Consider the following 22,213-nt stretch of genomic DNA (forward strand, 5'->3'; position numbering starts at 1 on the left):
TCTCTCAGTGTGACTTGTGTCTTGTCAGAATGAGACTATCTGGGAATAAAATGAGTGGGTCTTGAGTAATAGCGGGCAGGTGTTTTTCAGGTTAATGCAGGAGATTAACGCTGAGTGTCTGCGTGGGCTGTGCCATGTTGGGAAAAAAAACTAGCTGAGGCACTCCTCACCCAGCCCAGAGATTGACCATTTTCAGGAGAAAAATTTCCAATTTGTTGGAATTTAGATATAACAGCTACACGTGCTGCTGGATTTTGAAGGATTGGGGAGTTCATTGTAACTCTTTGTTACATTCTTATCCCTTTGTTCCACATTGAAGGCATCTGTATGAATAAATATCACAAACATAAATGGAAAGTTGGGGGCCGGCCCGGTGGCACAGCAGTTAAGTTCGCATGTTCTGCTTTGGTGGCCCGGGGTTCGCTGGTTCGGGTCCCGGGTGCGGACCTGTGTACTGCTTCACAAGCCATGCTGTGGCAGGCATCCTACACATAAAAAGTAGAGAAAGACTGGCACGGATGTTAGCTCAGGGCCAGTCTTCCTCAGCAAAAAGAGGAGGATTGGCAGCAGATGTTAACTCAGGGCTAATCTTCCTCTAAATAAATAAATGGACAGTTCTTCAACAAGGATTTGTGAGAAATATGAACCCAAAGAGGATATGTGATAGGGCTAAAAAAGCTTTTTTCTGAGCACTTTGAATTCTTGTTTCAATAAGACTTCAGTAAGGGGGAAAGACACAAAGCAGATCATTAGGCTAAAATGTGGTGCGACAGTCATGGGATAGAAAGGTGCTTTGAGGACATGCAGGGAGAGGCAGGAAGAGCTAGTTCTGTTTGATGGTTTGGGGCCCGCACAAAGAGCTGGCGGACTGTCTTGCAGGCAGTGGAGACCCCCTGGAGATTTTCAGCTTGTTCTGATTTTAGACAGCTGACTCTGGGAGAGGACAGGTAGAAGCAGGACGTGCCTGGGCCCAGGAAAACTGCTGAAGCGGCTGTGAGTAACTTTCTGCAAGGCTTCTTCTTTATGTGGTTGAGGATACCTGTATTATTGCCACCAGGCTCCACCTCTCAGGAGCTGAAGCTCTAGGGTCTTGGGGTCACATGGAGAAGGGAGACCACACTGGCCTTCCCAGGCACCGTGAATTGCATTGACCTCTTGCATCTCAACAATACCAAGAAACTTCTAGTGAAATATTTTACAATCCTCCTCCTTCCCCAACTCCACACTTTTCGTCCCTGTACTTTCACCAGAATTGCCATGTCCTATGCCAGGTAGGCCTCTGCCCAACTCATAAGGCTTTAACTTTATCTTTTTGAGAGGGCTCTTAGCCTATTACGATGCAGCAGCACTCACCAGGAGCACTGAAATGTTCCCACACGGACCCTGGTGTTCTCAACATCGTGGCTGGCTCCACGGGTAGTGCTTGGCACCTCCACTTGCCACTTGCCCAGCATCAGCAGATAGGAAGAAAATCACAATGATAAACTGGTCTCTGTTACCAGGGAGATACTGCAGGTGGGAAGAGAGACAAATGCAGAATGCTAGCGACACTTAGCAGTGCCTCACGTGGGAGAACAGAGAAGGACCGCTAACTGGGAACCTCTCTCTACCTGTCTTGGTCTCTTGGGGGCCTAAGGTAACAGTCAAAAAGTCAGACCAGCCAGGCTCATAAAATCTTGGTGGCTTTTAACTTCCTTACATCTAGAACACTAGTGAAACAGTCCGAGCCACATCTCAAATTTGATTGAAAGAAACACATTTTCACAAAGCTATTGTAGGTTCTGGTATTACAATAATTTCTTCCATCTGTCTCCTCCCTCTGTCACCATACCCAACCATAACGGGGGAAGGAGAGGTGTCAACGTTTGCCTCTCTGGGGCCTCACCTTCTTCCTAACATCCCTGGTGTCCAGCACCACTGACGTCGTCTAGTCTCCCAGCACTGCAGACCCGACAGCAGCATCTGGTACCAGATGAAAGCATGAGCTCTGTGATCAGCCAGGTCTGGGCCAAATCCCAGCTCTGCCGTGTAGCTAGCTCTGTGCTCTTGGGCACACTGTGTCCGTTGCCATGCCCCAGGGCTCGGTTCTCGGTCCTCTTCTCTTTCTACACTCATTCACTCCCTTGATGATCTCATCCAGTCTTGTGGCTTTAAATAGCTTTTATATGCCAGTGACACCCAAATTTACATCTCCAGCCAGACCTTTCTCCGGAACTCCAGACTCAGGTGTGCAACCTTCTCAACTCCTCCACTGGGCTAGACGTCTCAAACCTACTATGTCCCAAGCTAAACTCTGACTCTCTTCCAAACCTGTTCCTCCTGTACTCTTTCTTATCCCAGTTGATGGCTATTCTGTTCTTCTAGTTTCTAGGGCAAAATAACCTGGGAGTCATTCTCAACTCCTCTCTCTTTGTCTTATCCCATTTTCAATTTGTCAGGAAATCCTGTTGGCTCTACCTCCAAATTATATCTAAAATCTGACCACTTCTCACCCTTCTGTTACTACCCTGCTCCGAGCCACCGTCATCGCCTGTTGGATGACTGCAGTAGCTTCCTCTCTGGCCTCCCTGCTTTCACTCTGTCCCCTGATGCTGTTTCTCAATCCATCAGCCACAGTGACTCTTTAAAACACAAGTCAGATCATGTCGCTTCTCTTCGCAAACCGTCCAGGCTCCCACTTCACTCAGAGTCAAAGCCGGAATCCTTACAATGGCCTGCAAGGTCGGGCGGGACCTCTAGTCCTTCTCTCATCTCATCGCCCGCTGCTCTTCTGCTTACTCCCTTCCAGTCACATTGGCTTCCTCTCCTGCTCCTTAGAGTCACCAGATAGTGTCCAACTTCACAGCCTCTGTGTTGCCCTTCCTTCTGCCTAGAACTCTCTTCCACCAGATCCCCACTGGCTGACTGGCTCGCCTCCTTCAGATCGACTCCATGGAAACTGTGAAACTGACCCTGATGGCTCTATCTGAAGCATCCGCCCCCCACCACCAGTGCCCCCAGCCCCCTGACGCTGTTCTCTTCTTTCCGTGGCCCTTACACCTCCCAACAAGTAGTCGTACTGTTGTATTATGCTTCCTTGTAATTTGTGTGCCCCCTGCCAGCGTAAACCCCAAGAGGCAGGGATTTTTGTCTCCTTTGTTCCTGGCACATGGTAGGATCTCAGTAATTACTTTTTAAAAATATATAAAAGCTTTATTGAGGTACATTTCACATACTATACAATTCACCCACTTAAGTATTTTCACAAGGTTATTCAGCTGTCACTACAATCCATCTTAGGACCTTTTATTCCCCAGAAGAGAAACCCCTCTCCCCTTAGCCGTCACTCCCCACTCCACCCCTGCCCAGCCCCTGGTAGCTTCTAATCTACTTTCTGTGTGTATGGATTTGCCTATTTGGACACTTCACGTCAATGAAATTTTACAATATGTGGGCTTTTGTAACTAGCTTCTTGCACTTAGCATGTTTTCAGGTTCATCCATGTTGTAGCCTGTGACAGTATTTCATTCCTTTTTATTGCTGAATAATTTTCCATTGTATAGATATATAACACATTTTGTTTGTTCATTCATCAGTTTATGGATCAATAATTATTTATTTTATTGTGGTACAACATAGACAACATAAAATTTACCATTTTAATCACTTTTTTATTTTTATAGTTCTTTTTTTTTTTTTGAGGAAGATTAGCCCTGAGCTAACATCTGCTACCATTACTCCTCTCTTTTGCCAAGGAAGACTGGCCCTGAGCTAACATCCGTGCCCATCTTCCTCTCCTTTATATGTGGGACGCCTACCACAGCATGGCTTGACAAGCGGTGCCATGTCCGCACCTGGGATCCGAACCGGCAAACCCAGGCCACTGAAGCGGAACGTGTGTGCTTAACCGCTGCGCCACCAGGCCGGCCCTTTGATCACTTTTAAGTATACAGTTCAGTGGCATTACGTACGTTGGCAGTGTTGTGCAATCATCACCGCCCTCCATCTCTAGACGTTTTATCTTCCCACACTGAAACTCTGTGCCTCTTAGACAGTAATTCCACGGTTCTCCCTTCCTCAGCCCTTGGCAACTACCGTTCTGCTTTCTGTTCCTGTGAATTTGACTAGATACTTCGTATAAGTGGAGTCATACAACGTTTGCCCTTTGGTGTCTAGCTTGTTTCCCTTAGCACAATGTCCTCAAGGTTCATTAATGTTGCAGCATCTCAGAACTTTCTTCCTCTTTAAGGCTAAATGGTATTCCATGGCGTGTTCATACCACATTTTGTTTATCCATTCACCCGTTGATGGACATTTGGGTTGTTTCCACCTTTTGACTATTGTGAATAATGCTGCTATGAACATTGGTGTACAAATATCTTCTTGAGTCCCTGTTTTCAATTCTTTGGGGTATATACCCACATATGGAATTGTTGGATCAGATGGTAATTCTATGTTTATTTTTTGAGGAGCCCCCAGACCATTTTCCACGACAGCTGCACCACTTTACGTCCTCCCCAGCAATGCACGAGGAGTCCGATTTCTCCAGATCCCCAACAACACTTGTTATTCTCTATTTGTTTTTTTGTGATGGATATCCTGATGAGTGTGAGGTGGGATCTCATTGTGATTTGGATTTGCATTTCCCTAATGGTTAGTGGTACTGAGCATCTTTTCCTGTGGCCATTTGTATATCTTCTTTGGAGAAATGTCTATTCAAGTCCTGTGCCCATTTTTTAATGGAGTTATTTGTTTTTTTGTTGTTGAGTTGTAGGAGTTCTTTATGTATTCTGGGTATGACCCCTTATCAGATATATGATTTTCAAATATTTTCCCCCATTCTGCTGGTTACCTTTTCACTCTGTTGATAGTGTCTTTTGATGCATGAAAGTTTAAAATTTTGATGTAGTCCAGTTTATCTATTTTTTCTTTTGTTGGCTATGCTATTAGTGTCATATTCAAGAAATCATTGCCAAAAATTTTTTTTTTTTTTTTTTTTTTTTTTTTGGTGAGGAAGATTCACCCTGAGCTAACATCCATTGCCAATCTTCCTCTTTTTTTCGCTTGAGGAATAGTAGCCCTGAGCTCACATCTGTGCCAGTCTTCCTCTAGTTTGTATGTGGGATGCCTCCACAGCATGGCTGATAAGTGGAGTAGGTCCACGCCTGGGATCTGAACCTGTGAACCCTGGGCCACCAAAGCAGAGCATGTGGAACTTAACCACTTGGCCATGAGGCCAGCCCCAATAATTACTTTTTTAACTGAATTGAATTGAAATTATTAGAACCTCTCTAAACCTTGGTCTCCTCATTTGAAAAATGGAAAAAATATCTCATATGAAACAGACAGGGATCCTGTTCCCCAGGAGCTCACAGTGTGGAATAGGGGACACACAGGGATCCGTGGAGAACAGGGACTCCTTCTATTTGGCTGATTAAGCTAAGGTCTGTGACAGGGGTTGGCAAACTATGGCCCATCGGCCAAAGCCAACATGCTGCCTGTTTTGTTAAATAAGTGTTATTGGCACACAGCCACGCCCCCCCACGTATGTGTTGTCTGTAGCTGCTTCTGCACCGCAATGGCAGAGCTGCATGGTTGCGAAGAGACAACATGGTCCACAGAGTTGAACATATTTAACGTCTGGCCGTTTACAGAAAAAAATTTGCTGACCACAGGTCTAGGAGATCGTTTTAGAAAGGTCAACTGGGGTCAGACTAGGTAGGGCCATTGTTCTCACCAAATATGTGCTTCAGAACTAGCTACGGCATTCATAAAAATAGACACTTGAGTCCCATCCCCAGGGAATGCTGATGCGATGCCTCTTGTTTGGGGACCTTTAATGCCAGCCTAAGGAGATGATGAGAGAAGGTGAACGCGATCAGAGCAGAGAATGGGAGAGAATGAGGCCAGGAGGCTAGCTAGGAGGCTTCCATGGAAGGATGGACCAGAGGGATTGCAGGCCTGATTTGGGGAGGAGCGGAGGAGGTGGAGAGGAGAGCCGGGAGACTGGGGGCTGCGAAAACACGGGAGGCAAAAAGCCAAAGATGGCTGAAGTTCAGGGCGCCTGGCCGTGATTGTGGATTGTCGTATTGTGTTCTGTTTTTTAACTCTGTGCAGCTGCCATGTTTGAGTGACCTTCTCAGTGATGTCATTTATGCTTACATCCAGGTGGAAAGGAAGCGCCACATTGGAAACGATATTGTCACCATTGTGTTCCAGGAAGGAGAGGAACCTTCTCCTGCCTTTAAGCCTTCCATGATCCGCTCGCATTTTACACGTATCCTGGGCCTTCGGGAACGCTCCCGTTTAGCGAGCTGTTGTTCAGCCTCACTGGACCTAAAGTGACCCTCAGACCAATGCTGTGCTTGACTTCTTTCACACTGTTGAATTCCTAGACCCACCATTTTGGGTTTTTTCCTCAACATTGTATTTTTCCCTTTCTCTCTCCATCCCTTGGAGTAATGGATGGATTAATCCTCAGAGAATTCTGAACTTGTGAAATAGCTTCCCCTCCCTCAGATAGTCTGTGAAATGAGGGAAACTTCCTACCATCCATCAATAATAAATGAACTAGAAGAATTATAGGTAGGGTATCTTCTGAGAAATTTACTTTAGGTATAAAAACTTGCAAGTTAAGATAAAAAGCCAAAATGATTTTTCTCTGTTAATTCTGAGCCTTAGTAACAGCTGCTGCACTACCATCTCTTGGAATGTGAGAAATGATGGAATTAGCCATATTTTCATTTGCTTCCCCTCCGCTCCTTCTAATCCCTGTTTAGCTCACACGGCTGGCAGGGTCCCGCTGAGGTTCTCAGTAATGTCCAAGCTCAGCTCACTCAGACAGGCATGGACCTGACATGACCAGCCCAACAGATACCCAGTCATGGCCCTGTTGCTCTGGGTCACAGGCCACAACAGTGAGACCCAAAGGTGGTGGCTCTACAAGTTGTACATAATAAGTACAAGGCAACTAATAGGCGTTTCCAGAATAAATTCTGGTCATTATTCATGTTCCCTAGAGACTATAGTAAAAACGTTGGGAGACAGACCATTATAACTCTTTGCATCTGAAAATAGGGTGCTCTGTATACTTTGACTTATTCATTGTAACCTAACAATATAGTGTGTAAATTTTTAAAAGTTGGAAATTGCCATAATTCTTCCACGAGAGCAGAGGAGAAAACAGATATGCACCTACACTTTAAATAGTAATTTTTTTGTTCTCCTCCCTGCTTGCTAAGTGGTATGTTCCTGTGTTCCCTGGGATTTAGGACTAATAATTCCCCCTTCCTGCAGTGGTTCTTGTAGAACAGAAACTTCTCCAGGTGCAGTGCAGGAGGCGGGGAGGAGGTGACCCTTTAGGTGACTGAGAAGTAGTCATTATTCTTAGAATTTCCTTTTGTGATACATTTCAGATTTGGGGGTTGGCACATTTGTTTCTGGAAATGGATGAGCATAGTTAATGCGGTTTCCTTCCACTGAGTCTAGGAATGGAAACACTTTGAGGGGTTGATGACTCGTTAGCCCTGGCTAAGGAAAGCTGGGGGTGGGAGACGGTGGGGGAGGAGGAGGAGGAGCAGAAAGAAAGAAAAGCAGGATGGAAGTGTGGTACCGGTCTAACAGCAAAGTAGATTCTGCTGAGAGGCTGCCACCAGCTATGTTGGTTTGTTTTGTCTACTGAAGCCTGAAGGAGAGAAGGGGAAGTGGAAACATCTAAATTGCTTTTCTTTCCAAAATGTATGAGATGAAATATATGGCTAATTTCATATCGGGATCTTGCTTGTATTTCCAGGCAAGAAGAAAATTGCTCTTTTTGCTTTGTTTCCTGCTTAGATGCTTAATAGCTTTATTTATATTGCTTTTCTGAGAGATTTGGAGATTTAGCCCTTCCCCGAAGGATGAGCAGACAGAAGATGAACCTGTGTCTTCCTGGGCTGTCTCTTTTAAAGAAAGTCAAGTTTCTATCTCGACCTAAGAGTGATGGGTGCCCTGACCACAGAAGCGCGGGTCTAGATGATTCTGTACAAGGGATTTCCAAAGCACGAGCCGTTGACCGTGAGCATCCGGGCAGTTGATTAGCTTCCTTAACCATCCCCGCAGATATTTTTGCCTTAGTGAGGTATGATCAACAAAATGACAATTACAGGTAGGTGATCACTTTCTCTCCATCGCTTGTTCTATTTCTCATGTCTGCTTGTTAATTTGGCATTGATTTTATGAGACTCTCGATATACATATTTCTTTATTGATTTCAAAGGAGTGTCTCACCTTGTAGAACTTTGTCCAAAGCCAACATCTCTTTAGGAAGGACTTGTTCCATATAGTTTTGCTCTGTGCAGTAGACCCAAGGGTCAGGATTGGTTTGGAATTTTATGGTACTTTGCAATGGGAACAAATTTGGTGTGTTTCTTCTTGACCCGAGTACCCCCTTTCCTAGGCCACGTCACTGCCTGTTTATCCTTCTGTTCTCAAAAATCAATATGTTAAAAGGTATTATATGTGAGAAGAGCATGAACTTTGAGCCAAATTGATTTGGATTGGGATCCTAGCTCTGTCACTTATTAACTTTGAGGCTTTGAAAAAATTGTTTCTCTTCTCGGAGCCTCAGGCCTCGTCTGTAGAATAAAGGTGTTGATGTTACTGTGACAGGTTTGGTGAGAATCAGTCGATGCTCTTTCTTAAAATACCACGTACACTGCTGGTATGCAGTGGTGCTCAATGGTGGCCTTTGCTGTTATTCCTGGGGTCCCTGACCTTGCCCGTGGCCTGGTGGGTTGGACCACAAAGGATTCGGGAAGACTTGGCCTCTGTCCTCCAGGACACAGGGAGAGCTGCCTGCTGGCTGAGGCTCTGGGAGCCCAGAGAAGGCACTCCCATGGAATGAATACTCCTAACATATCACAGAAGCAACGGGCCAAATTTAAGGTCCAAATATTGGTCATCTTTGAAGAAAAACCAAGTAATTCTGAAATGTTTTCTACATAGGCTGAAAATATTTTCAGAAGAAAGCGTACCACTCTTTGGCCCACCCTTACCATCCCCCCCGGTGTTTACAGACCACCAGGAATTCAGGGACTTTTTGCTAGTGAAATGTAAGTTTCTGTTTTGAAATGTTTTTGCAACGTGTTCTACATCTAACTACATTGCTTGGAATTCTCCCGGGATGCTGTATAAGAAAATACCATTGTTTAAGGATTCTGTGTTCTGTTAATTCTTCACCTGAAATGTGTTTAGTTTTCTGGCAGTGGTGTGTAGGTTGTCTCCTGTCCTCATCTATACCTGCCATCCTACCCACCGCCGTGAAGTTTATCCACACTCACCCACGCACAATCCCAGAGGGCCTCAAATTTACCTTTCGGCCCAGGGTTCCGATATGACCATTTCTGAGTCTCTGCTTATGTGCGTATCTTTGTCTTTGTCAGAGAGTGGGATGTATGTGGGGCAAAGAGTGGTTATAGATACGTACTTGGGAATAGGAGAGTTGTTAGGTCTCTGTGTGTGTGTGAGAGAGAGACAGACAGACAGACAGAGACAGAGAGACAGAAAATATGAAGATGACGTGAGTAGAACCTGACTGCCCTGGGCTTCACTAGCTGGTGAGTGTACATTTAGCTCCACCGGTAATACCTGAATACCTGACTCTGAGCCTGCATCTTCTGAACCACAAGAGCTCTGCCGCACCCCCCCACCCGGAGTATCCCGCGGTTGTTATGGCTAGAAGTCCAGGCCTGCAAGCCCTGGGGTGCTGGCAGTGCCGCTCATTCTGTGCCCTCTGTGATGATGCTGCCTTCTCTCCTTCTTCCAGGCACTCTGGACACTGCAGCTGCTTTGCTGGCTACCTCCCCATCCCCCCTGCACCACACACGCATGCACGTGCGTGCGCGCATGAGCACACACACACACACACACACACACACACACACGGAGTCTTTGCCTAATGCTGTCACTGTCTCTGTGTGGTTTTAGAGCATTTGGAAATGCTCCTGTCCTCTCTAGAACCCATCTTGGTCACCTGGCCCCGAGGTAGCACTGATTGAGCCTCACAAAGTCCTTCGGGAGCAACTGCTCCCTCAGCTTCCGGTCTTAACCTTACTGCCATGATGGCCAAAACCAATCCCTCAGGCCAAGGCGAGGGACAGGAGCATGTTATCCCCCCTTTGTCTTCTTTCCCCAGTCTCTCCTTCACAGCCCTGATCGTGCATCCTTCGTCAGCATCCACACAACAGTTCCCCTGTCCATCTGCCCATGCAGGTGACACTTGAAGAGATGAGTGTCACTTAACTCCAGGGACCGAAGCACCCCAGTCCCAGCCACAGCACTTGATAACCTCTGTCCCCTCTGTAAAACCCCTCCAGTCCCTTGTAAAGGTCTCCGCCTGCTTCCAGAACTGCCTTCTGGAGAATGGAGAAATGAACAGCGCCTGCGCTGGGGCTCCCTCTGCTTCCTGGCTGGGCCGCCTGGGTTTGTTATCTCACACATTTAACCTACGCCAGGGTCCTGGGTAATGTCTCACCCTGACATTAGAAGCAGCAAACGTTGCAAATCTCTTGCATAAGATGCTGATTCATCTCCTTTTCAATATCCACATACCTTATTTCAAATGCTATAGCAGGGGTCACAAACTCACTCGCCTGGAGAGATGGGTGGGGAATATGAAGGAGTGAAGTGGGCCAGCGTGGCACAGTAAGGAGGGCTAGGAAAGCAAACGTTCTGCTCCAGCCAGTTGATGCCATTCGGGAGCATGAGCCCAGTGTTGCCCTTTATTCTGAGTTTTCGAAACAAGCCAGAAATCTGAGATTCTATATGAAATTGCCTGAGTCTTAAAACTGTGGGATCGATGCGTTTCAAGTCCAGAGGATCAGGCAGAGAGCAAGAAATAAACCAGAAACAAGGAGTGAGCAGCAGAGAGTAGGTTTAGCAGCTAGAAGCTGAAGTGGTCTTGCACCTGGGCCCAGGAGGTAAGCACTCTTTGTGGAAGACCTGTCGCAGAGAAGGAACTGCTGTGGGCATGTGGTCCTTTAGGCACAGATTGGTTAGTGATGGCCTAGCGACACTAAGGACCCAGCTTGTTAATGGAATCTGTTGACTTAAATGGAACCAGCCAACACAATGACCGTCTTCAGCCCCCTCAGAGGCTTTGGATGAAATGAAATGAAGGGTTCAGTTGATTTATAGTGGAAGATTTGAAAGGGAGATATAATGGAAGAATATGGAGCTGGTTATGAAGAGGGTGTATGGACGTAATGGAGTGTGGAGCCAGGAGGGACCAGGAGGGGCTGATGGACTGGAGAAAGGGGATAAGCCCAGGGATCAGAGGCTCTTTGAATTCCACAGTAGAGTTAGCAGGACAGAGAAAGTAGGCCAGGTAGAAAACTCTGAGATAACAGGAAATGGCATTTCAAGAAAAATCTGGACTTTTTCCACTTATTCAGCTAAAACAAGTCATTTTAAATGGATTTTTCTGGAGTACTAAGGACAAAAAAATCCTCAAACAAAAAATTCCCAGTCACAGAATTAAAGAAAATGGTATACACGCATAGTTTAAAAGATTCCTTAAGAGGTGTCTTGCCACAAACAAGCCCAACTTGCCCCCAGCACACAGATCCTACCTAGGAAATGCCTGTCCCCAAGAAGGTCATTTTTCTGTATATGAACACTGCCCTTCCTTTGTCCCTCTGTAAGAGAAAAATATTAGTTGATATTTATTCAGTTCAATATGCCCAGCACTTTGCTAACCCTTTATACTTATTATCTCATTTAAATTCTACAGCAACCTTAAGGAAATCTGATTATATCCATTTTTCAGGGTAGAAAACTGAGGCTTCAAGAAGCTAAGTAATTTGCTTAAGAATGTACAGATAGCAGCACAGCTGGGATTCAAACCTGTCGCCGTCTTGACTTCAAGCTCCTAACGTCTATTGCATACTTTCTGCTCTGTGCTCTAATGTGTAACCGGACATCCCACTTTATTGACTCTTAGTGTCTGTGGTCCACTTAACTGCCAGCATTTTTTTCCAGAAGAAACTTCCATTAGGCTAAGAATCCTAGTTCTCTGCTTAGGCAATTCTTATTATCCTAACAAAATGCAGCAAATATATATTTAATCCCATTGAATAGCATCCTAGTGGTTTGATCCATGTGTTGGATGGGTGGGTGGATAGGTGGGTAGGTGGGTGGAGGAATGGATGGGTGGGTGGATGAGTAGGATAGATGGGCAGATGGATGGATGGATAGATGGATGGATAAGATGAGTAGAATGGGTAAAATGGTGGATGGGGGCAGGTTGGATGTGTACTAATGAGGTCTTCAGGTAATTAGATGTACCCTCTGCTTAGGAAGCTTGTAGTCCAAAAGGACAGGTAAGATAGACATACCTATGGACTGTGTGGGTTTGTATAGAGAAATGGAGAGTTTTTAACACTCTTCCATGAAGGAAGGGTAATACCGATGGTAATACCAGTGTCGGGAAAGTGGGTGGTGGTCACAGTGAGGAGTTTCCTTGAGAAGGACATTCTTCAATAGCATGTTAATATTTGTAATTCACTTTATATCTTGATATGTTTTAGTAATTAATGGTGAAAAAGCCACTTTGGAAACCCCGACATTTGCCCAGAAACGTCGACGTACTCTGGATATGTTGATTCGATCTTTGTACCAGGATTTGATGCCAGATTTACATAAGGTAAGCTTGGGTCCGTGGTCCTCTTTCTTTCTCATGGGGTCTGAGTTGAGAACACAGGTCCTGGCAGTGAGTCCTGATCAGAAAAGCAGAGGAGTCACCTTGATCCTTGCTGTCAAGACTGGACTGTGGCTACATAGGGGCTGATGTTCTCTCACTGTTACCATAAGAAGGAGGGGTGTTGAATGTCCATGTGCAGGAATGTGATTTTCATAAAGCCAGGGCCTGAGGAAGTCAAAGTGCAGGCTGGGGGTATAAGTGTCCGTCAGCAATCTCTGGAGCATTGGAGAGTGCTTTTTGGGGGTGGCTGTCCTTGGGTCCTTGGTGGTACTACTCCACATTACCACGCCATAGAGCTGATGGACGGGCTCGATGTGGGGGTTGTGGAGAAAGACTGCGTGCTTTTTAAGGTTTTCTGGAGACTCACTGGCCAGCCCCATATTCAGGCACTGAAACAAGTACTTACATTTACTGAAAATACGCTCTGTGCCAGCCTCTGCCTAGGCCTGGAGTACATCCACACTGATGAGACCCAGCGCCTCCCTGGAGGAACCAGCGCCTCAAGGGCACCCATGCTTTTGGAGGCCTCCAGACTCAGTGTGAGATCACCTGATGTCAGGGACTCGTTAATGTGGAGCAAAATCATTGTTAAGAAGCATTTTCCGCATTTAACAAGGAAGCACAGAACACGTGAGGAGATCCCCTGGAATCCGTGCATTCATGAGCTCCAGGGGAAAGAGTTGCTGATGATGTGTGTGAATAAATGTAGCATCAGCTTTCAGGTGCTTGCCCAGGGGACGTGAAGAATGAAAATGAGCTAACGCTCGTGTAGTCCTTTCCGTTCGGCACAGTGACCAGCACCATTTTGTAGGCACCCCTTGACTTCTGGCTGGTCAGTATGCCCTAACTACTCACACGGACTGGGCCAGACTAAGCCCAGGGCCCTAAAGAGCAAGCCATAATCGATAATCTGTCAATTCCTTTTTTTCCTCTCAGGTCAAGGAAGGGTACAGAGAGCATGCCAAGATGAGTACATGATGTCCTTCAGGTCTTAGATGGAGCCTCGCTGCCTTAGGCAGGCCTTCCTCAACCCCTAGATGAAGCACGGTCCCCCTGTTAAATGCTCTCAGACACTTCACGTACTTCCCCTTCACAGAAATTATCCCACGTGCCAATCACGTGATCAGTTACTTAGTCTGTTTCTCCTGTTAGACTCTGGACTCCACGAGGACAGACACTGTGTGTATCACATGCCCAAATCTGGCAGAGTATTAGGCGCTCAGTCAGTACTTGCTGACTGAGTGCACCCAATTCTCTGACTGGGGTCTGGAAGAGAGCTAACATTCACTGAGTATGTGCCCAAGCACTGTGCTAAGTACCATACGTGCGATACCTCACTCAGTCCTCATAACACACCTGGGAGACAGGTATTAGTCACACAAAGACACTGAGACTCAGAAATTAACTGACTTGCCCAGAGTTACCCAGAGGGCCACCGAGCTGCGCAACTCAACTCCAAGGTATCATTCGCACAGAATTCAGTATGTTGTGTTCCAGGGGGCGCCACTCTATGACAGTGGCTTCCCTGGAGCTGGGCAACATGTTAGGAAGTTAGTAAGTAATGGAGCCGCTGGTCCGCTTGATTTCAAAGCCCATGCTGTCGGCCGTTATGCAGCACTGGCTCTCCACCTGCGGCTCTTTTATCTCTAGCATCTAGCACAGACCCTGGCACATAACATGTGCTCCATAAATGCTTATCGAGTGAATGCATACTGAAGGCAGAAACAGGACCATCTGGACAAAGAGGTTTGTGCATTCGGAGAAGCCAAGGGATGAGACTTGACCACCATTTTTGGAATTTATAACTTGTTTTTCTTTTTTAGAACATGCTTAATAGACGATCTTTTAGTGATGTCTTACCAGAATCGCCCAAGTCAGCACGGAAGAAAGAGGAGGCCCGCCAGGCAGAGTTTGTTAGAATAGGGCAGGTGGGTTTTATTCTGGAACCTTTTTTGCATGACCTGTAGTTGTGACTCCCGTCCAAACCAGACGGCCCACCTGCAAACAATATTATGTTCGTGTACTCCTTTAGAGCTCTGTAATTTCTCTTAGGATTGTTGTGGACACCACAAGTGGGATTTTTGATAACCATGTAAGTGTAGGTCTCTGCGGATGTGAGTGAGAGAAGAGCAGTCTTCAGAAGAAGCAGTGCTGCTGGCTGGAAGCAAGAGGCCACCCAGGGCCCAGTCTGGGCTCCCTCTCATCAAGGGAGCATGTACCACTTGCCTGCCTCCTGGGAATTTTCTGAAAAGTGGGGATCCAATTTGGGAAAATCGCCTTGAACTCCTTCCTGGCAGGAGGAAGCACCCAGTGTCCTCACAGAAGACCTGAATTTCCACCCTACTGCGTGGAAGCAGTCATCCCAATTAGGTGGCTCCCAGCCATCACCTTATTCCAGGAGGAGAGCCCTCCCCCTTTGCCTCGCTCCACGTCACATTAGTATTTCTCACTTCTGGGAGGTGACACAGCCTTCTGCCTTGATGCCATGTCACAACAGAGAGAAGGAGGCATGCCACCACCTGCAGATAAGGTCCTGACCCAGAAGTAGAGAGCTAAACAAGGTGATCAAGGACAGCTTAGAGGCAAAGATAACTTTTTCCCAGAACAGGTGCCCCCTCTCATGGGCTCTTCACTGTTGGTCCTTAAAGATACCCCGACGATACTTTCAGAGATTCTGATTCATCAAGTTTGAGGAGGGACCTGGGAACTTTTTTCAGTGCTCGTGGTTTGGAAATCACTGTACTGTTATATTGATTAATTGAAATGACAGAAAGCATTTGGGCTAATTTGGGCTGAGACATCGTCATTAGGGCTTCACCATATCCAGCTAACTTCCTTCCTTATCTTCAGTGATAACACGGTGTGCGAACCTGAAACTGGAGTCTGAAGTGACTCCTGTTTTAGTGAAAATTTTTTTTCAAATCATAATTGTTTCTCCTGCCATTCTTTTACTGCCTGATAACAAACTTAAAAAGAAACCTCTGTTTTGTAAGGCGCTAAAACTGAAATCCATTGTGAGAGGGGATGCTCCGTCCAGCCTGGCAGCTTCAGGGATCTGTAAGAAAGAGGTGAGTTGATAATACTTTCAAGTTCAACTGTGAATGTCCGTTGTCCTCAATGAAGTTACTGCAGTTCTTGGAAGGAGGTTTGTAGGGCAAGAGGAAGAGGAGCTGGCCTACTGGAGTCCTCAAGGAAGCCGCAGGTAAGGTTGGGTAGGCGTTTAGTGGGAGCCTCCTTATTTCTATAGCATGCACGTGCCTTTGCATGCTTAAATGGAGCAGAGCTGCTGGACCAGGCCTGGTCAGGCAGACTGGGCGCAGCAATGCAACTCAAGCTTTGCGTGCCTGCAGACCGCCTGGACATCTTGGCCAAAAGCATGTTCTGATCCAGCAGCTCTGGGATGGGTCGAGATTCTGCATTTCCAACAAGCTCTCGTGTGGTGCCTGTACGGCTGACCACAGACACGGTCTATACAGCAAGGCTCTAGGGCAGTGTTTCTCAAGCTGTAGTGTGTATTAGAATCACCCGTGGAGTTTCTGACCCCATAGGTCTGGGGTAGGCCCTGAGGATTTGCATTTCTAACAAGTTCCTCCGTGACGCTGATGCTGTTGGTGCAGGGACCACAGCTGAGAAACCACGGCTTACTCCACAGTTCATGCAGCCAGCCAAAAAATTCTCTGGCCTGTGTGTCTACTTCTCATTTCCACTTCATGTGGAAAAAGAACTAGGTAGTAAACAAGAAGAGAAGAGGAAAAAAAAAAAACAGGTTGCAATATGAACCTACTATTGCAGGATTTTTTATTGTAAAGCAATATCCTGTGTATACTTAATTATGTCTAATGTTCAGAATTTGCTAAAATTAGTTAAATCGAATAAATTCAAAGTGCATCACTAGAGAAGTGTCCGTTATAAAAGCAAAGAAGTTACAAATAAATTTACTTTAGCAACAAAGGTATAGATGCTTCGTATCTGAATTGCAGAATCTACACACTTTAAAGTCTGGTTTCAGGAAAATCATGAGCTTAAAATACAGTTGATGCTAAAAACCACAACCAATTTAAGACCAGACCGATGGCCAAGCATCTTTTCCAAAGGTTGCAATAACTCCCACTGTCTGCTTGTTCGTGCACGTAGTCGAATTTGCAGTGTTGCCCACCACATTATAAATCCCATTCCATGTCCCAAATTTAGTAAACCTTATTAATAAGAAGCTCTTAGGCATACATAAAAATGAAACTGTGGAGCTGTAACCTGTTCACCAGTGAGCAAGAAAGGAAGAGCTTCCGTTTGTCGGCTCAGTTCCTGACCTGCCAGCGGACCGCAGGCCGTCCTTGGAGAAACGCTGCTCTAGAGCCTCACGGACTGCTGTGCACTTGGCTCTGCAGAGGCCGCAGGCCCACAGGCTGTCCCCAAGAGTGTTCTATTTCCAAAGAATGGGCTTTGTCAACCTCCTAGGCATCCATCATTTCATGAGCTGTGTTCATGCTCTTAAAGGAGCCAGCGAAGAGTCCTGTGTTCAGGCAGGAAGGCCTGAAAGACAACGTTCTCGCCCTGCAGAATCTGCGCTGAGCCCCTCATGTGACGGAAGGGTGTCCAGTGCAAGGGCACACGCCATCAGTCCTCAGACATCAGAGTCCCTGGCCCCTTTGAGAACCCATGAAAGCAATGGACGCCCCTCCACACACTAGCCCATTAAAATGTACAAATGGCACATGTATACAACATTTTGAATGCAATTTCAGGGGTTGGACAGACCTCCGTAAGCCCTCCATGGGCCCTCTAGGGCCCTTAGATCTTCTGGGTTAAGAACCCCTGTTCTGCATAACTGTTCTAAACGTGTGTCCTCTGGTGGAGAACATTTTGTTATTAAGAGTTGGTTTTTCTGTCTTGGTGTTACCTAATCCTCTGATGTCTGTGTCTGTCCCCCAGTTGGCATTTATATTGACTTTGCTTTTTCGTGTCCCCCTGCTATAAGTCACAAACTCAGAATTTCCAGAAATCTTCTTGAGGAAATGCCATTCCAGTTAATGACCTGCGCTTCTGTAGCCCTTTCTCGGTTAATAAAATGTCTTCACATTCTTTGTGTGACCTTTTGAGAACAGTCCAAGCCTCACCTTATTAAGCACAATATTCCTTTGGAGGCTTCTAGGTTTCTTAAAGGGGGAACATACTTTTCTAAGATAGCAATAATACACACAGCATTTACCCTCAACCCAAATGCCACCCTTGAAGGTGACCATCACTTCTACTTTGAGTATGCAAGTGTGTGTTCCCCTGGTGCATACAAGCACACCTACACGTGCACACATGGGCTCTTGTACAGCCCTGGCTGGGGCGTCTAATTGAGAGTAAAAGTGAAGATGTAAGACTTCAGCTTGTCCCTGAGAATCTCCAAAACCTTTGCCCTTTGAGGCCAAGCAACGTGCTTTGGAGGGAAGTTAATGGTTCTGTTGAAAATGTCTACAATTCTAACGTGACCCTCTGCACAAGCCCTCCTGGCCCCAGCTGTCCCCACGCAGCTCTGAGGCAGTTCTGATGTGAAGGAGGACTAACTCTTTATGCCTGAAATGAAAATGAAACTAAAGAGTTCACATGGTATGAATATGACATGTGGTGAAACACGAGTAGGTTTCATCAGCAGCTCTTGCCATATTCCTACAGACAGATGTTATTTTTTCTTTAAGATTCTGTAGCCCTAAATGAATCAATAAGCATTTTCATGTTAAGATAATGTCCATTTCTTTCACTGTGGATGGTTTAATAATTTTGCTGAATCAGCAACACAGGATCTGACCTTTTTTAATAGTGTTTTGTGGGATATCCTTTTATGATGAACTAATGTGAATTCTCAAAAGAGTAGGCACTAATTGGCCTGATTTCCAGGTGTTAAAGAAAAATGTTTGCTTAGAAAACATTACCAATGCTTTCGATTGCCCCCGAGGAGCATTATTACAATATGGAGACAGGTCATGGTGCCAAACCTGTGACTTCACTCTTTTCCTATTACATGCGTATTTGAAAGGAGACTTTTCTTCCTGAGAGAGGGAACTGAGTCCAGAGCCCGTTTAGCTACCAGGGTTTGGAGAATATCCGTGTTGCTGTTTCAGGTGGCATATTGTACATTCCCATCTGGTGGGCCACGGTCTGTTCTTTCTGGTGCACTTATTCTCCAATACTTGTGTTGCCTCGCAGCCTTGGGAGCCCCAGTGTTTCTGCAGTAATTTCCCTCACGAAGCCGTGTGTGCAGATCCCTGGGGCCAGGCCTTGCTGGTTTCCACTGATGCTGGCGTCTTGCTAGTGGACGGTTAGTGAGTAGCTGCTCCTTCAAATGTCTTTATTTGTGTAACTTGTAGTACTCCTAAGATGGGTGACCGCCAGTCAACTCCCTTTAGATAAATGTATCATCAGCAATGAGGTTAGCAAAGTTTCATTTCCTTATAAAATTAACCCCTTGTTTTCAGGACAAGCAGAGGGAATATATTCTGAACAAGCAAGCCGGAGGGTGAGTCGTTCATGATAGGTTTATCTCTTCCCCAGATCTCTCATTAGAGTGTGTGGTATCAGATGACCTGCAAAAGGAATCTCCTTTTCAGCCAGTACTTATCATGATTCCAACATTTTACCTTAAATCGACAAGGACACGTTATTTAGAGCCACTATCTCAGGGACATGCTCTCTCTCAAAGTGCTTTTTTTGTTTTTAAAAGTTTTTAATTCCAAAAGTACTTGGTGTTCAAAACAAACAGTAAGAATCTGAGATAACCCATTTTTGATGGATATAGAAGCAAAAAGATTTTGATGGCAAGACAGATTGCAACTCAATAGAAAATCAAACCTTTTGACAGCCAGGTAGATCAGCCTGCCTGGGATGCAGTCAGTTCCACAGACCAGCCTCCAATCGGATATGCCCTTGGCGAGGATACTGTGCAGGGAGTTCAACTTCAGACGGGGATTTACTTTAGAATCAAGTACTGTGTGGTCCCTTCCAGCAGGAGGCCCCTTTGGATTTTTCCAGACTCCTAATGAATGTTAAAGGGGCTAAACCCTGGTACCAAGTCATCTCCTGGGGCTTCAGAGGGAGCCTTAGGCGTAGAGACAGCATCTTCCAAGGGCACATCCTCCACTGTGCAGAAGCAGGCTGTCCAGTCTCTAGTTACCACAGTGAAGTTTTATGAGAATCCTGAAAACCACACCACCGTGAGAGTGACGTAATGTCCTAAAGCTGCAGCTTCTTCCCACCCTTGGCCATGACCTTTACTCCCTCCTTGGCTCCTGACTTAGCATGTTTACTAAGGACCTGCGATGTGCCGCACCCTGTGCTGGGTGCCTTCTGTAGGAAGACAAAGACGTGGACCAGCCTTTCCAATGGATTTATTTATGACCTTATCTGTTATTTTTGATATATGTTTTAACTGCATGCATAACTATATATATATATATAAGTAATTTAATAAAAGCCACATAATTTGAAATTCATAATTTGAATATTTAATTTCAGAAACTATAAAACAATTATAAAATCTTTGTAATCTTGAAGAAAACTTAACCTGACTGATCTTTGGGTTGTTCTAAGTGAGGGTAATTTTTTAAGTGGCTGAAAAGTAGTTATAATAAGGGAAACTGATGAAATAAACAAAGTGGGAATGATGGTCATAACTACAAGTGGGGGTTGTGGCGATTAAATAGTTACCTGTGTTAAGTGCACAGTAGTAACTTATTAAGTGGCAGCTGTTATCTTTACTGTATCCCTATGAACTTGCTACAAGGTAACAAAATCCTTAGATTTTCCCAAAGGTGCAACCAAATAAAAGAATTTGTTTAAAAACAAAACAAAACAGACCTTAGAGGTTTAGTCTAGACTCTTAGTTTTATAGATGAAGAAACTGAGGCCTGAAGAAACAATGTGACTAGCCCACAATCACACAGCTGGTGAGTGGCACCTCTGGAACTAGAACCCAGAGGCGATTCCTAGTCCAGAACTCTTTCCACTAAACCAACTACAGTTTGTTAAATTAAACTCGACCAATGCTGTTTGTCTTTACTGTAACACAGATTTCCAAAAATACAGTCCTCGGCAAATAATTATGATAAACAATTGTGATTAAAAGAGTGTTCAATTCTACCTGTTTGCCTTTTTGGAATAAAGACAGTATGCTTTATAGTGACTATTTTTAAGACTTGCCTATAAACAGAAAGAGGTTCTGTTCGGGCTGCTTCTATTTTTTCAAATGTAAAATCCAAACCAAGATTTCCAAGTCCTTTTCTGAAATTTTCATCTTTATGGATCCAAAATTCAATGGAGGCGTCAGGTGGAAGGTTTCTTGGGATTTGCCAGGAAATTCTTTCCTTCCACCTTTGAGGGAAATCATCTTACACAGGTGGTAGCCGTACACACCCACCACCCTGGATGTATTACTCAGATGGTTATTATCCTGTCCTGTTTATACAGTGAGCTTCCTTGTTTGTTTTTGCTAAAAAGGAGAATAGCCTTAAGGCTTTCTTTGTATTCCTTGTTGTGCTTTTAAACCATAATTCTCCTATTATTTCTTTGTTTACCTTTCTCTTGTCTGCGCTTAATCATGTTACGACTGTTTCCGTGAGGAAGCTCTCCATTTCGTTTCATGCTGAGTTCCACTCTGTTCCATTAGCCTCTGCTTAATTTCATTAGACTTCCCCCCTTGAGAGTCTACTTCTTTCAAGGGCATTATCAAAAATTGAGATCCTTTGTACTCTAAGTGTAGCGAAACCTACTTTGAAGGGAAACGATCCTGATTAAATATGCTATCACCGTTTGTTTTGGTTTTGCACTAATAGAAAAGCTGGCTCTGAAAGATTGTTTCTTCCTAAAGAGATTACAAAAAGGAAAACATTGTTATGAAACAATCATTAAGCCCATGTCACTTTCTCATATCCTTGCCTCCTCTTCCTTCTTGTGCTACGTATAAACCTGTTCAGCCATCTGAGAAAGATTTGATGGAGAATAACTGCTAATTTTCTCTCTACATAGTTGGGCAGCTATACCGTATCCCTCCATTTTAACTGTAAAACGAAGTGCTTCTGTCACTTATTAATTCTTTACGGAAGTGTCGCTTCCATGGTCACACCATCCATCCATGGGGATATGGTGCTGATTTGAGGCTACAACACGGGCTAAGAGCACAGCTTTGTCCTTGCACAGACTTGGGTTCTGCTCAAGATGTGACCTTGGCCAAGTTATTAGCTCCTCTGAGCCTTAGGTTCCTCATCTGTTAAATAGGAGTATTAAAAGTTCCTACCTAATAGGGTCGCTGGGACATTTCAGTTAAATGACATGTGGAACACTTAGCATTAGGGCCTGGTATATAGGAAGCCCTCCGTGCATGTTGGCTGCCATTCACAAAATGAAATAATCGTAGTTATTTAATCATATACCATGATGGTTACTGGAGTGATCATCCCCTGTTTTGAAAAATCAAGTCTGCCTCCAGCAGAAGCGCGGAGAGCCTGAGAAGCAGTC

General features: G+C 45.1%; 1 protein-coding gene across 6 annotated transcripts in view; it reads left to right on the top strand.

Annotated features, from left to right (window-relative positions):
- Nucleotides 1–22,213, top strand: part of GARNL3 (GTPase activating Rap/RanGAP domain like 3) — a 144,890-nt gene that overhangs the window by 96,038 nt on the left and 26,639 nt on the right. For all 6 annotated transcript variants that reach the window (XM_023628919.2, XM_023628920.2, XM_070250784.1 and 3 more), the window contains 7 exons: nt 6,148–6,256; nt 8,080–8,125; nt 8,965–9,071; nt 12,546–12,661; nt 14,542–14,646; nt 15,712–15,786; nt 18,911–19,022. In XM_023628919.2, the coding sequence (XP_023484687.1) occupies nt 6,148–6,256; nt 8,080–8,125; nt 8,965–9,071; nt 12,546–12,661; nt 14,542–14,646; nt 15,712–15,786; nt 18,911–19,022 (670 nt within the window). The remainder of the gene's footprint in view (nt 1–6,147; nt 6,257–8,079; nt 8,126–8,964; nt 9,072–12,545; nt 12,662–14,541; nt 14,647–15,711; nt 15,787–18,910; nt 19,023–22,213) is intronic.

The sequence above is a fragment of the Equus caballus genome, chromosome 25 (genome assembly GCF_041296265.1).
Source record: "Equus caballus isolate H_3958 breed thoroughbred chromosome 25, TB-T2T, whole genome shotgun sequence".
Lineage (NCBI taxonomy): Eukaryota > Metazoa > Chordata > Mammalia > Perissodactyla > Equidae > Equus > Equus caballus.